Below are 14,959 nucleotides of genomic sequence, written 5' to 3' on the forward strand. Positions count from 1 at the left end.
CAGAGCGTTTGATAATGCATTCAAAATAAGGTTTACAACAGAGAAGAGACAGACCTTTGGAACAAAATACAGAGTTCCAAATTCACATTGAAATTTAAACTGTGATAATGGTAGCATTTCAAGTCAGTGGCGAAAATGTGTATCATTCAATGCAAGACAGTCAAATCCCTGGCTAACACTTGAACAAAATAAAGCTGAAGTCTTACCTCAGTCCCCCCATTAAAATGAACTTCTTTTTTTGTTTGTTTTGTTTGGTTTTGTTTTTAAAACAACTTTACTGTGATATAATTCCTGTACAGTAAACTACACGTATTTCAGACGTACAATTTGATGAATTTTAATAGCTGTATACACCTGTGAAACCACAGCCACAATCAAGATACCTAACATTTTCATCACTCCCCAATGAATCAACAATTTAAAGATAGAAAAAAAACCAGAGTTGGGGAGTTCATTTATTTATAAGCTCAGAATAAAGAAGTCCTTGCAAAGCAGAACACAAAACCAGAAACCATAAAGGAAAATATTGACAACTTTGAACACATAAATATTTATATAGTTTTCTTTCAGATGAGAAATGCCCCAAACACAGTCAAAAGACAAATGACAAAGTGGAGAAACAATCCTGAAATATTTGATAACAAAGAGCTAGTTTTATTCATTGTGAAGAGCTCACAAAAACAATAGGAAAAAAAGATGAGCGCCCCAACGGGAAAATGGGCGATATGTATGAATAGGCAGATGAGAGACAGCCACAAATTTACAAAAGGACATCTGCTCTGTCTTAGATATAAAGGACTTCTTTTCCAGACAAGGTATGTTCCCCGTCTCAGACTGATAAGTATCACAAGGTAAGCAGCACCAGGTGTGGGAGGGGTTTGGGGAGGCAGGCACTCTCTCATCCCACAGTGCAGTGCATCCCTTTCTTGGAGAAGAATTTGGCTGTGTCTATCAAAATTGCAAACATACATTCCCCTGCCCTGTAGTTCATAGTGCAGACCTGGTCACAAAATTTTTCGAAGCAAGATTCCTGGGGATGGGAACCCGTGTTTCAGCAAAGTTTACTTTTCTCCCCTAGAACATGTTTTGTTTTGTTTTGTTTTTAAATACAGACTAAAATTACAGCCCTGTCTGTTTCTGGGAGGTGGATTTCACTCCAGTGCATTTTTCCTTCTCACATGGGAAGGAAGGAGGAAGCCAGGGGAGGTCCAAACAAGCCCACTCCACGCAGCCGGACACCTGCTTGCCCGCGCTCCTCTCCTCGGGAAAGTAAACAACTCTAATCCTCCTGTGCTTGCACATAAATGAGCTTATTTCCACCAAGGATGAAATCATGCGAAGGCCTCCAGGAGGCAGGGAGTCAGGCCTTCCCCACACACACGTCTATTGTGGGGTGAAACAAATGATTCCTGCAGGTGTTGGAGCAGTAAACCGATACGCCCCGAAAGGTGCGTCTGCTGAAAGGGGCATGGGGCAGCCTGGCCCTGTGACCAGTTCTGTCCCCAAGGACAACACGTCTGTGATCATATCTGCCAGAAAGCGCATTCGCCAAACCACTGCGGAAACCTGCAGTCTGGGGTGGGGGTGCAGCCCGAGGGTAGAGCGCGTGCTTAACCAGCGCGAGGTCCTGGTTCAATCCCCAGTCCCTCCGCCACGTAAATAAATAAGTAGATAAATAAACCTAACTCCTCCCCACAAAAAGAAATTTTTTAAAAACCCTGTAATCCAGAACATGTCTATAAAATGGATGCCTTTCAGTATCACTCCAAGGTGAGCTCGTGAGCCGTGACTTGAGAGCAGACAAGCTTCTGGGCTGTTACTGCCGTTGGCACCCCGCCTCCTGCAAACTGCTTTCCAACAGCAGCCAGCCTGCGCTCTGCCCAGCATGGCGCAAGCCCTCCAAAGGGGCCCTATCAATGTAGAACAAAACCCAAAGTTGCGTCCAGTCCCAAAGCCTGCTTGACCATTCGGACCTTGCCCAGTCATCACACTGGGAGGTTCCTGTTGGTCCAGCCCTGGGTCTTAGGACGCGCGGCCCCTCTGCTCCCATTGGCTGCTTTCTTCACCTCCTCCTCCAGCCCCGAGCCTTTATGTATAGTCTGCGCCTGACCCACCTTAAGCAGGTCCTGTTCCAAGGGAACAAGTTTCAGGATCAGTGTCAGAGCTGCTTCCCCGGTCTCCTCGTCTGGAACACGTCTGACATCCTCGGAGGAAGAGCCCGAAGCAGGCGAAGCAGTCAGGCTCAGCAAACAGGATTGGAGGGCAAGGTGCGCGAACCACCCACCTGGGGCCGTGAGTACCGCCTGGGGCCCTCCCAGCTTGGCCAGCATAGCCTGGTCGGGGAGAACACAGCAGGCGGCCAGCGGGGAAAGAGATAGCCCCTCGCTCCAGCTCACACAGGGAAAGCATTTTTCTCAAAGCTATGAAGGAGGAAAACCACTTTTCTGCCCTCATCCTGAACTTTCCCAGAGCCTATGTCCATGGGTCCCAGGGCAGCCTTTCTGGACGGGGTGGGGGCAACCTTTCCTCCAAGTTCATGTAGGTTCCCCTGAGCAAACTGGCAGGTCCACTCTCCCTGCAGGTGGGAGACAGGCCACCTCCATGGAGTAGGGTGCCCTGCCCAGGTGTGTCCTCCAGGGAATAGGGCCGGAGTGTCCATAGTGGGGCCCAGACCACCAAGCTCTCTGCCCAGGGTGTCACCCCAGGACAGGTGGCCCTGCCTCCAACTTTGCTGCAGGTTGTTTTGGAAAAAACGGATGGACTGACAGCAGATTCCAGGCCCAGGCGGGAAGCCCACAGAGCCAGGGGCCAGGGCTCGGGTCCGGGAGACCAAAGGCCTTCCTAGTCTTTCTTTTGGCTGCAGAAAGGGTTCCATCCCCTGACCTGTCACCCCAGGATGGGCTCAGCCGGCTGCCAGGGACACTGAGCTCTGGTTCTAGATTCACACCAGGTCCAGCCCAGGGGTCCAAGGACCCAGGGAGCAGAGTCAGGAGAGAAGGAGGCTGAGGTGGTGGTTTAAGAACAGTAACAAAGTCATCAGACCAGCCCTGGAGGCAGACTAGGCCACGGCTTTCACAATCCAAGCTAAAACGAATTCATTGGTTTATAGGTTTCCAGAGCAATTGCTCAAGTACCACTGTTTCTCTACGCCATTGAAATTGTTTTTTACTAAACTGAGTATGTTTCTAATATCTCTTAATTGAAGAAAGAACTTGTTTTTTAGGGAAATGCTCTTTGTTTTTTGATTCAGTGTGAGAACTTTAAAAAGTTTAAAACGTGTACGTAGGGAGGTCCTTTCTGCCAACTTACAGTATAAAAATGTCTTATACTTAACCAACACAGCCAGCTTGATTTGTGAAACAAGGAAATAAAGGCTTACTTCTCCAAAAACAAACAAACAAAAAAGTTTTACTTAAGCCAAAACTAATAGATTAAGGAACTTCCGGGTCCAATACCCAAATCAGATACTTGAAAATCCTCCCAGTACAAACACCAAGAAATTCTAACCACACGAAGCAGACTTTTTTTAGATGTGAGCAGGGCGTGGAGAGGGAGCAGGACACTCAGAGGAAGGGGCTGAGCTCTGACGCCACCCGCGTTGCGGGGCCGTAGGGTTGGGGGTGGCCACCTCCGTGTTTAAAGCCTGTACAGGTCAAGAGAGGAGACAGGCCCCTGCCCTGAGGGGACGTGGAGCTGGACGGCCCTGCTGCAAACCTGGCCTCTTCCAAGAGCCCTGGGGAAAAGTGATCTCGTGCAGGGAGTGGCCACCCTGGGCTGGAGGAACAAGCCTCCCCTGGGAATTTGCAATCAGACTGCAGACCGAACAACACAACCCACACGGCCCAGCAACCCCCCAGACAATGTGTTAAAGTGAAATTAAATCTTAGGTTAGCCACACCCTGGGCCCCTGCCAGGGCAATCCCAGAACTTCTGCACAGACAGGCTGCTGCCCTGAAACCTTTCCAAGGTCACTGTGCCAACAGGGACCTCCCCTCGCCCCACAAGTTCAGTTAAGCCTCACCTGCTTCTGGAACTTTGCTCTGTAGTGCCACCAGCCCGCCCCCCTCCTGCCCCCTCCCCACTGCTCTCCTGACCCCGGCCATTTCAGCACTGGTTGGCATCCAACCAGCCTATGTGCCGATTCCACTCTGGACATCTGTTGCTCAAAGGTGACTGCGTCTGTGAACTCGGTGGCCCTCTGCCTGATGCCCTGCTCGGCCACCCCCTCCTCCATCACTCAGGCTTCAGACGGGCCACCTCTGACGAGGCAACCCAAAAGACCACTGCCTCGTGCGCCCCTGGCTGCACTTTCCGCCCGGCCTGCAACTCATCAGAAATGTGTTCCTTTCTCCAGGTCTTTACAGCCAGAATTGAGGCGACTCAGAATGCTTCCGGCTCCCACAGCACTCCTGTCTCTCACTTAAGTTAACATTCAACAAAGCAATGCGTTTCCACTGCATCTCTCCTGACTTTTTCAGGGAATCGTTCTACAAAAAGAATAGGAATGACTGTTCAAAGCTTTAGAAATGACACGTGCACACCTTTCTTTTAAGCACCTGTCAAGTCAGTCCACGTAGAAAGATGTCCTTGGAGGAAATGAAAGACCTGTGTGTGGATGAGAAATGCCTGCGGCCAGAAACCTCAGAAGTGGGCGGGATCCTCATGACCAAGCTAATGAGCGATAATTGGGACAAAATCTGGAATTTCCAAGCAAGACCAGACGATCTTCTCATCGCAACCTACGTAAAGTCAGGTGGGTTTGAGAAGCTGGCGGCAGGGAGCCACGTTAGCAGAGCTGGGATCCCTGGAAGGGGCCCCAAATTTAATGCCATGGTCACATTTAGCTGTAAGAGAGACTAAACGGTGTAACCTGTGAGCCAGGTAGCCCTGTGCCCAGCTGAAAATTGAAGATTTATTAATTTGAGAAAGAAGGGGAAAGTGGGTACTAACTAGGCAGGAGGCAATCTCCGTCATATCTTACCTTCTACAGAAAAGACTGTACGCGTGGTCGGGCAGGGACAGTATCTGCTTCACCCTTGTGTCTCCCTGCTCCCCTCTGAGTCTGTATTCTTTCACTCAAGCTGTATGTATTAGGTGCAAAGCCCTAACGCGGGTGTGAGGGGCAGAGGGAACAAACAGCCAGAACCTGCCTCTGCAGCATTCTCGGTCCCACATGACGGCAGGTGCGTGGGAAGACCTGGATGATGAGCGCAGGGGACCCAGTGCTTGGAGCAGAGGCTCCATCCACCTGGGTGTCACGCAGAGGAGGTGGTACCTGAGCTGACTCTACTCAACGCTAAGCACGTGTGAATTTTACTGAGTGTGTGAGTAACCATGGAAAGAGAGCTATACAGTGAACGGGAGGGACTGAGGAAAACCGACCCTCTAGGCACAACCTGGACACAGGAGATTGTGGACATGATCCAGAATGACGGGGACTCGCAGAAGTGCCAGCGAGCCAGCACCTTCAACCGGCAGCCTTTCATCGAGTGGGCTCTGCCCCCGCTCATCAAATCAGGTACATGCCCAGTGGGGGGACCCGTGGACTGCAACCCCTGTGCGGGCCAGTTCGCTTTGAAAGGAGAATTACTTGTACAGTCAGCCTTCCAGAAAATATTTCCAAAAGGAACTGGGAAAGCTTTTGAAGGAGGTTCAGGTCAACACACTCCTTCACCTGGGAAAAAAGACCCCTCCATGCCTCTCTCGAAATGCGTGAGTGGGTGGCCTCAGGCAGCACGCTGCCCACTCAGGAGTGACCGCAGAGGTCCAGCCCAGCGAGGGCAGGCTGAGGACTCCTGGAAACCACACCCCTGTGTCCGCATGCTTCCCTTTAGGGGGGTCTGTCTTCTGCTCTGTTTGATCTGTAACCTGTGCATCCACCGAGAGTCAAGCTAGATGATACCTAGGACCACTCTTACCAACAGGTGACTTACTTCCCACCAGAGATACTAAGAAATACTGAACACAGCATCCTCGAAGAGCTTGCAATCATTTAGGAATACAGGACAAGTTCTTATAAAGTAAATAGTAGCAAAGAGTAGCTTTTTCTAGAGAGGACAACCCAGTGGTGAAAAGGCACCGATTTGGGAATCAAGCAGTCCAGCTTCAGTTCTGGTTTGCACTCTTATCTGGGTGACCCTGAGCAAGTTGCTAAACCTCTCAAAACCTAACCTTTCTTCACTTGTAAAGTGATACCTGCTGAAAACCTGTTACTCACTGAGCCAATTATTCCAGCACTACTGGTGGAAAAAGTTACCTTTTCTCCCATCGAATGGCCACAGCCCCTTTCCCAAATCTAATGACCCCATACCTGGGCGCCTTCTGGACCTTCTGCTCTGTCCTTGGCATCACGTGTCCCTCTTTATGCCGGCTCCACACTTTGCGATACAGCAGCTTTATACGTTCAGAAATTAGGTAGAATAAGCTGACGGTTTTTTTCTTTTCAAAATTCCTTTAGCTATTTTAGGATCTTTGCATTTCCATATAAATTTTAGAATCAGGTTGTTAGTTTCCACTGAAGAGGAACCAACCTGCTGACATGTGATTGGGAGTGACCATTGGTCTGGCCCTTCGTGGTGACTGTCTCACTTTCCAGCCCTTGGCTGCTGTCTGCAAGGTGCCAGAGGTGGCCGTGGGCTGCTGGAGTGAATTTAGACCCGCGTGTGACTGGCAGGCGCTGGGGCTGGAGGGTGGCCAGGCCCCTCCCTCCCTCCAGAGGGACGCCAGCTCTTCTCCAGTTGCCTTATCCAGCCCTCCGTTCCGGGAGGAGGGACCCCAAAGGGGAAATGTCCCGGTGCACACTGGGTCAGAGTTGTCACCCCTGCCCCCCCCCCACATCCTCCCTGCCCGCACAGGCACACACACCAACAATCAGACCAGGGGCGTTCTGTCGCCAAGGTTGTTTTCAACACATAATTACTATTTCCTTCACCAGAAAGGACAGTAAAGGTGTCACCAGGAGGAAAATACAGATTGTAAAATCGTAATTTTAGGCAAAGCCAAAATGTGGTAATTCTGATTGCAGACGCTTGACCCCCAGCAATGACACTGGAGACGAGCGTGCATTGAGTGGCGGCCTTTTTTCGCAGGGCTGGACCTGGCCAACAAAATGCCGTCTCCGAGGACGCTGAAGACCCACCTGCCTGTTCAGATGCTGCCTCCTTCCTTTTGGAAAGAAAATTCAAAGGTAAGAACAGCCAGCTCTGATCTGTTGGCCAAGCAATGTCTCCATCTAAGTGGAAACAATTGAAGCTGTTGGAAGACAACCACCCAGGGGGGTGCAGGGCAGACAGCAGCATCAGACCCTGCTCTTTCCCACTCCTCCTTCTGGAGCCGCCTTTCCCTTAAAGCACGATCTCTGGGTGCACCCGGGACTGGATTTCACACAACATCATTCTGATCACCTGCCAACAGAGCCACCACGGGAGGGGCATGAAACAAAGCGCTTGCTTCCTAAGGAAGGCGGCTCCCTCAGAGCGAATCCTCCAAGGAGCAAAGTGCGGGGGTTTCTGTCTAGGGAAGACCCATGAGGGGAACCGTGGAGGGAGACAACGGGGCGTGGAGAGAAATTGGTCTGTGTCCCATGGCTCAGGCTCCAAGGCACAGTCCTACCTCCATGTCCTCCAGTTTTTATTTCCTTTTTTGGTTTTATTTTGACACTTCCACATTCAGATCCTATAAATGCCATGTACACTGAACATGCCAGCGTTTTTTCCTGATATCTGCTTCATCAGTGACTCTTGAAATCAATGAACTATGGAGTATACACCAAATACCAACTTATACACCTGCAGTGACAGGTGTAGCCGCCCAGCAGAGCCATACACCTGTCTCCGCTGGACCATACAACTCCCAGCGGGGAAGCCACGCTGGGGCCCAGCTGCAAACCCTTCCGCCCTCTGGACTGAACGCTTTCCAAGGAAACCACATGGTCAAGTCTGTTTTCCCAAGACACTATCTCCCAGGCACGGTGCTCAGACCCTCTGTCCCGGGTCTCCCTGGCTCTCCACCCCGGATGTGTCTCTGGTCCCCAGACCAGCTGCTGTGGACTTAAGTAGGTTCCCAGAGATCAAAGCACTACCTCATCCCCGACTCGCTTCCCCAAACTCCCACCCCGCTCATTGTGGCCTTGAAAACAGCTTGGCTTACTCCTGCAGACAGATAACTCAGTCTTGATTAGGGACCAGTATGATTTCCAAGTGATGATAGTGTGGATCAGTCAGGAGACACCCTCACATTCGCCTGCCATCAGATTACCAGCTGCCCTTGGTGAGCCAGGCCTTCTAGAGCCGCCACTCTCCGTGGCAGGGCCTCCCTTCGTCTGCTGAGGACGGTGGATTACTTGAGGAGGCTGTCAGAGAGTTGAGTCTGGGCGTTTCCTCCTGTGATGGTGTGCTGAGCAGAACAGGGTCCCCCAGACGCCCGTGAACGTTGCCTGAGGGGCAGATGTGACCAAGTTGAGGCTCCCGAGGTGGGAGGAGTACCTGGATTCTTGGGGTGGCCCTGAAGATCATGATGAGGACCCTTACGAGTGGGAGACAAGAAGGCCAGAGGAGCAAGTTGGGGTGCGACATGTGACACAGACACTGGAGGGCTCTGAGGGCAGAGCCGAGAGCCAAGGAAAGCGGGCGGCCCAGGTTCTAGGACAGCGAGGGAGTGGATTCTCCCCTGGAGGCACCAGAAGGAGCCAGCCCCGGGAAGTCTGGTTTTCAGAATCGTAAGAGAATAGAGCTCTTGTCTTAGCCTCTCCAGCTATGGTCACGCGTTACAACGGCAGCAGGAAGCTCCCAGATGCAGCAGCAGGCACAGGAAGTGTAAGCTGGGCATCGCTCACGCACAGCCGTCTGGCTCCAGACTCAAAACAGTTCACCCTGCTCCTCATCCAGCCCGACTTCCCCTCCTCCAGTTACTCTGGTTTGATTTGCAAAAAAGCAATAACCCACATAAGCACTGAGAAATATGTTTACTTGTTAATAAGACCTCGCTGCTGTGTTCTGCTTTTTGGTCCCTGAGTGTGTTTGTGAATATCCGAGAGAAACCCAGCAGGAGGGAAGGGGACAAGGACAGTCACGGCTGGTCTGGGCTCCTGGAGAGGAGCGACTGGGGAAATGCAGCTAGGGCTGCAGGATCTGGGCTGACTGCCCGGAGGAGAACCCAACAGGGAACGGGTGTGGCTGGGCCCACAGTTCTGCTGCACAGTTGGGGCCTGGGGGAGCACGCCTGAGAAACCACCAGTCTGCACCTCCTCCCAACCCCACTGAGGGTGCACGCAGCGGGGCAGGCTGGGCTGGGGGCCGGCTGGGAGAGTGGGAGGGAGGGGGCAGCAGGGCTGAAAGCCAGACCACGAGTCTCCTCTCCCAGGAGAAGAGAAGGCAGGTCACCCGCAGCTCCAGAAGGTAGACCGAGCCCCGCCTCAGGGTCCTGTAGTCTTAGCAGCAGAAGGAATTATCTGCATGGCTGCGGTTCCCTGTGCACAGATAAGGCAGAGGCTCCTCCCATCCTATAACTGAGTTAGATCCCCTGCTCGGGGAAAGCCACGGGGCCCTTCCTTCCACACACTGAAAATGCCACAGAGCCCCTTCAACCTCCAGGGACGTGACGGCCAGGGTGACTGGAGTATTTATCGTGAAAACCGGGACACTTTCAGAGAGAAAGGGGATGTTCCCAGTGACGGTGCCTCAGCTGTAGATTCAAACTCCACTGGGGAGACCGGAAGAAGTGGGCACAGAAAAGGCACATCCAGTCACTCACCAGGGTGGTCTGAGGTTCTCCTGGTAACGTTGGCTCTGTCCTGAGCAGGCACCTTTTTTGTCTTGTTTTCTCTGTGTCTCCATCCCCTGCCCGGCTGGTTTCAGATCATCTATGTGGCCAGAAATGCCAAGGACTGTCTGGTGTCCTACTACCACTTCTCAAGAATGAATAAACTGATGCCAGACCCTGGCTCCTGGGAGGAGTACGTGGAGATGTTCAAGGCTGGGAAAGGTGCGTACCAGGGAGCTGTGGGGCCACGCCTCCCGCGCGCCCACCTGCTGGCATCAGGAAGGCGGGGCTCTCGCTGAGCGACCGTGTTTATCAAGGTCCTGGAAGGATGCGGATGGGACCCTCAGGTGAGAGTTTAGCTAGGATGCTCCTTGGAAAGCTGTGGCAGGGCGTGAAGGACCCGACAGGTGATGGGACCGGGTTCTGGGCCACTGAGCCCGGGGAGGGAGAGGGCTCCTTGGCAGCTGCTGCAGGCGTGGCGGGGGGACGGTCGGCCACGGCAGCACCATCCTCGCCCTCCTGCTCCTCATGCCTTGTGCTCGCAAAAAAACGAGGACCCTGAGGGCGGAGGAGCCCTCTGACACAGACCAAGAGGTCAACCTCATGGGGGAGGGGGTAGGGAGTGGCTTTGGGGGCCCATGGAGACACCAGTGCACCCCTCTCCCTCCACTGCCACCACAGAGAGTGAAGGGGCCCAGGTGTCTGGTCACTGTGATTCTTCAGAGTGAGATTTCTTTTCAAAATCAGCCTTTTGGGGAGCAGTACTTCTCGCCAAGCGCTGATCTCGGCACCTGGCAGTGAAGCAAGGGGAACACAGACCATGCACCCTGCCCATGAGCGGCCTCTCACGAGGAAGTCAGTTCAAGGGGCAGACAAAAGCCACGGAGCCTAGGGTCCTTCGTATGGTCTCCCAGAGGGTTAAAAATCCCTGTTCCTGCAGGGAATTGCGCCAGGGTCCCTGCTGCCTGGTTGTGCATATTAAACATCCTCTTTTACCTGAGACACCTTGCCCGTCTCACAGGGTTCAGGTCAGTGCTCACGCCCCATCTTCCTCTGTCCCTTCAGTGCTGTGGGGCTCCTGGTACAACCACGTGAAGGGATGGTGGGACGCCAAGGACCGGCACCGCATCCTCTACCTCTTCTACGAGGACATGAAGGAGGTGAGGCTGTGCGGCCGCCTTCGCCCGCAGACGGGCCCTGTGCAAGCCCTCTCTCAATGATTCTCTCCAACTCAAGTTTATCCTAAGATGCCGTAACCTTTTTTTTTTTTTTTGGTCTTCTAAATTTTCTCTGCTTAAGCTCACAATTTCCAGAAGCTCCTCCCCCTCAAGAAATATCACATGCCTTTATCATCTGATTAATCCTGACACTTAGGAGCCATGTCTTTCATCTGCAAAATGCACATCACCTCTGTCTGAGTCTCATGAAAGCTTCGTGAGGATGTGTGAGATCGCGTGGTAAAGCGCTCCCTAACCCATCCCACCCCAAACACGGTCATCCAGACAGAAAGAACGTCCCAAATGGGAAGCCCCGAATTATTTGTTTGATCCTGCAGGACCCCAAGAGGGAAATTCAGAAGATCCTGAAGTTCCTGGAGAAAGATGTCTCAGAGGACATTCTGAATAAAATCATCCATCACACCTCCTTTGACATGATGAGGCAAAACCCGATGGCCAATTACACCAGCCTGCCCAGCAGCATCATGGACCACTCCATCTCCCCATTCATGAGGCGAGGTGCGTGGGGCCTGCGCTCTGGGGCTGGGCGGGGTCTGCCCCACCATCTGCATAGACTTTCCAAAGCGTCTCATGCTCCTTCTTGTGGACGCCACTGCGGGACAGTGTCCCCCTCATGCCGGACCCGCTGGTGAGTGCTCCCCCTCCCAGGGCCCCCGCCAGTCACTGAGATGCTTCCTCATTGCAGGGATGCCCGGGGACTGGAAGAACTACTTCACGGTGGCTCAGAACGAAGCCTTTGAGGCAGACTACGCACAGAAGATGGCAGGGAGCAGCCTGACCTTCCGCACGGAGATCTGAGTAGTGGAGGGCGGCTGGGGACCCCACATGAGGCTTTAGACGTCTGAGCCTCGTGATCAAGGGCGCTTAGAACAGCGACTCCCTTCCTCCTTCCCTAGCTTTGCACACAACCCATAGATGCTACGCCCCAGTGTAGACAAAACGCGATCAAAGCCTGGGTAGAGGCCGACAATTAAATCACACAGTTACCCACGTAGACCTGACCACATGGTGTGTGGATGCAAAATGAACACAGGACTGAGCTCTGTCACTGGTGTCCCCCAGCCCGGCCCCCCACAGATGAGGTTTGAGAAGAGAGTCAGAAAGGAAAGGAACCGGGGATGCAAAGAGCTGAGATGTGGCCCCAGGGAGAACGTGAGAGCGGCCAGTTCTCACCCTAACGACATGGGAACCAGAGCCACCAGGGGCCCGCAGTAGAGACGTGAGCTGAGGGGTTAGGGGTGGATGGAGGAGCTGGTCTAGGACTGAGGGAGACAAGGCCGGGGAAGCAGGGCCGAGAGTGAGAATGACCTTGTATTTCAGGCAGACTTCTGGGGGGGTTAGGGGGGCTCACGTTAGCCAAGAGAAAATAAAAGGCAGTAAAACACCCAGCACCACGTGCACTTTAACAAAACCTGAGTATCACATCTCTGACACGAAGCCCATGGTATCCTTCTTAAAGAGGCTCTTGGCAACATTGTCAGGGCAGCCAAGCTGTTTAGGTTCGCAGGGAATCGTGTTCTGATCCTTCTTGTTAAAATCTACTCAAGAAAGTACCACCATCATCTACACAAGTTGTGCGAAGATTGGTGCTTTTTCTTAAATTTTATTTTATCAAAGTGTAGGTGAGTTATAATGTTAGTTTCTGGTGTCCAGCAAAGCAGTTCAGTTCTACAGTGGTCAGTGTTCAGTCTGAAAGGCTGTCAGGAAGGCTGCTCTGTGGGAGGGACTCTGCCCTGGGCCAGCACATCCTCTGACACAGACAACCATGTCCCCCGCCCCGGAACTAAGGCAGCCCCTGTGCGCACTCCTTCTCCTTCTAAGGCAAGTGTGCGGATCATTGACCACCTGACGGATAAGCCCAGTGGCATCTCTGCAGAGGGCTGAGTTGCACGGAGGAGCAGGAGGGGGAACCAGCCGGCGTGATTAAACAGCAGACATGCTTCTGCCAGTGAACCCCACGCCTGACATTCTGGGGCTACTTAGCAATCTAGACAGCGAGCACGTAACTCCCTGTGTCCAGCACGGCCTCGGCGTCCAGGGTACCACGGTGATTAAACAGGCAATGTATCTAGTTACAACTAAGCAAAGCTTGTCTTTCTTCTTTTATGAACTGTCCAATTCTTAATGTTTTAACTGTGAAAATAAATTGCACTCTTACATTCTCCATAAATTTCAGTCACAGAAAACATGTGTGGATTTCTCTCTTACAAAGCTCTGCTATGTCCTTTTAAAAAATACTCAAAGTATAAAGAGGAAGAATTAGTGGTTTAATTCTTAAACCTTTTGAGGTATCTTCTGTCTCTCAGTTGCTGGGCTCGGCCCACACTGGACTTAAAACTCCATGGCCCCCTCGAGGTCCAGTCCAGAGACCACTGGCTGCCCCTGAGCTCCGGGGGGATGGGGAACATGGTGGCCCCACCAGTGCGGGCCACAGGGAGGGGTCCAGTGGGGACGGGTGGGGGAGAGGTGTTAGCGGGGGGAGGGACAGCGGGGAGCAGGACAGTAGGGAGTGCGGAGGGACAGGCAAGCTGGCCTCCTACAAGGGGCCCTGCAGACAGTTGGCTGTGACTTCAGTGCATGATCTCACATGTCCTCCCAGGAACCGAGTGACCAGGGAACTGGCATAAAACACCCCCAGATTCCCCCCAGCCCAGGTCCCAGGAGGATGGAATGTGGTGGAGTCAACCCAGCAGGGAGCTGGCATCAGCCTCGTGCTGATCTTGGGAGGCCTGGGGTCCTGGTTTGGGATTGGCTCACAGAGCAGACCCCGAGCTGAGGATTGAGTGCCCCCATGACAGACTCTAGGGAGCAGGGCAGCCGGGTGGAGGGACAGGAAGGGGTGTGGACAGAGCACAGCCCCAGCCTGGGCCTGATCCCCAGGGTTCCAGGGTGCCCACCCCCCAGGCATTGGTCCCCCAGAGAGCTCAGCGCTCATACTCTGGTGCCCTCGGAGCATGGGGCAAAGCCACTGGGGCCAGGGCTCCCCCATCCTGTGAAGGCAGCAGCCCGGGCCTGGAGGGAAGCCCAGCTGAACGAGGTGGCGCTGGGGCACCCAGGCAGCACCAGCAGGTCCCCACATCTCCAGGAGCTCTGAGACCCACAGAAGTCCCTGTTAGGAGCCCCGAGCTCTGTGGGACCCAGAGCCCCACCCTGAAGCCAGATGCGGGGCCGTTGGGTAGGTGCAGATGGGACAGGCAGGTCAGAGTGAGGACAAGACGGTGGCTCCTGGGGTAAGGATTTGCCGGCCCGGCATGGTAGGTAGGCTCTGCCCCAGCCTTTGCCCCCCAAGCTGGGAGGGCCTGCAGGTGGATGTCCCCACCCCACCCGGCTCCCCAACATGCAACATGTGGCCTCCCAGATGGAACCCACCTGGCACCTGAGACAGGCAGCCTACTCCCCGAGGGGCAGAGGGGAGGGGGTCCCAGCCGGGGGTCCCCTAATCAGGGCACGAGTCCCACTGTGATCACAGGAGTACAGGCTCCAGGGTTAGGTCTGAAATGAGGGACTGAGACAAGGTGGCTGGAGAACACAGCCTGGGGAGGAGTGGGTGTGGGCAGGACAAACGCTCACAGGGACAGCAGGGGACATGAGACAGACAGGAAGTGAGCAGACGGGAGGGTTTGGGGGAAACACCTGAACCCCGTGGGGTGGGAGGGCAAGTCCCCCAACAGACCAGCTTCACTCAAACCAGAGGGACAAAACATTACTGCGTTTTCCGAATGTACTCAATAGATCTTTACTTAATTTCTGAAAGCTGAAAATACGAAAATATATACTTTTCCATTGACATTGAATTTTATCATGAAACCTTTCATTGTGAGAGAGAGAGAGAGAGGACTGTTCCCCTGTTTCCTGGGGTACTTGGCATGTGAGTCCCTAAATGCCCACACACCATGGGGATTCAAATGAGGTTTGCCTGGTCCTTCTGCCTGAGCAGGATGTTTGGTTTTGCAAAGATTTTC

At 53.3% G+C, this 14,959-nt stretch overlaps 1 protein-coding gene and 1 long non-coding RNA gene across 5 annotated transcripts in view; one reads left to right on the top strand and one right to left on the bottom strand.

Annotated features, from left to right (window-relative positions):
- The window catches only part of LOC106728653, a 32,759-nt gene extending 30,534 nt beyond the window's left edge, over window positions 1–2,225 (bottom strand). For both annotated transcript variants that reach the window (XR_004324774.1, XR_004324773.1), the window contains exon 1: window positions 2,115–2,225. This is a non-coding gene — a long non-coding RNA (uncharacterized LOC106728653). The remainder of the gene's footprint in view (window positions 1–2,114) is intronic.
- Window positions 2,129–13,183, top strand: LOC102513391 (sulfotransferase 1C1). Of its 3 annotated transcripts, none has more exons than XM_006176581.3 (8): window positions 2,129–2,267; window positions 4,554–4,753; window positions 5,390–5,518; window positions 7,089–7,186; window positions 9,855–9,981; window positions 10,825–10,919; window positions 11,315–11,495; window positions 11,683–13,183. In XM_006176581.3, exons 2-8 carry the CDS (start codon window positions 4,582–4,584, stop codon window positions 11,793–11,795), a joined length of 915 nt encoding a protein of 304 aa, XP_006176643.1. In that variant the 5' UTR covers window positions 2,129–2,267; window positions 4,554–4,581; the 3' UTR covers window positions 11,796–13,183. The 3 variants fall into 3 exon arrangements, with proteins under 3 accessions (XP_006176643.1, XP_032349548.1, XP_032349549.1); XM_032493657.1 differs by having other exon boundaries at window positions 2,182–2,292; window positions 11,683–11,823; XM_032493658.1 differs by lacking the exon at window positions 2,129–2,267 and adding an exon at window positions 4,086–4,169 and having other exon boundaries at window positions 11,683–11,823.
- Window positions 13,184–14,959: the final 1,776 nt, after the last annotated feature.

The sequence above is a fragment of the Camelus ferus genome, chromosome 12 (assembly GCF_009834535.1).
Source record: "Camelus ferus isolate YT-003-E chromosome 12, BCGSAC_Cfer_1.0, whole genome shotgun sequence".
Taxonomy (NCBI): domain Eukaryota; kingdom Metazoa; phylum Chordata; class Mammalia; order Artiodactyla; family Camelidae; genus Camelus; species Camelus ferus.

Excerpts from the sequence above, each read along its gene's own strand:
- LOC102513391 (XM_006176581.3), top strand. The coding sequence starts at position 4,582 with ATGTCCTTGGAGGAAATGAAAGACCTGTGTGTGGATGAGAAATGCCTG. Across the intron at positions 4,754-5,389 it reads CGCAACCTACGTAAAGTCAG|GCACAACCTGGACACAGGAG; the intron begins GTGGGTTTGAGA and ends CCGACCCTCTAG. Across the intron at positions 10,920-11,314 it reads TCTACGAGGACATGAAGGAG|GACCCCAAGAGGGAAATTCA; the intron begins GTGAGGCTGTGC and ends TTGATCCTGCAG.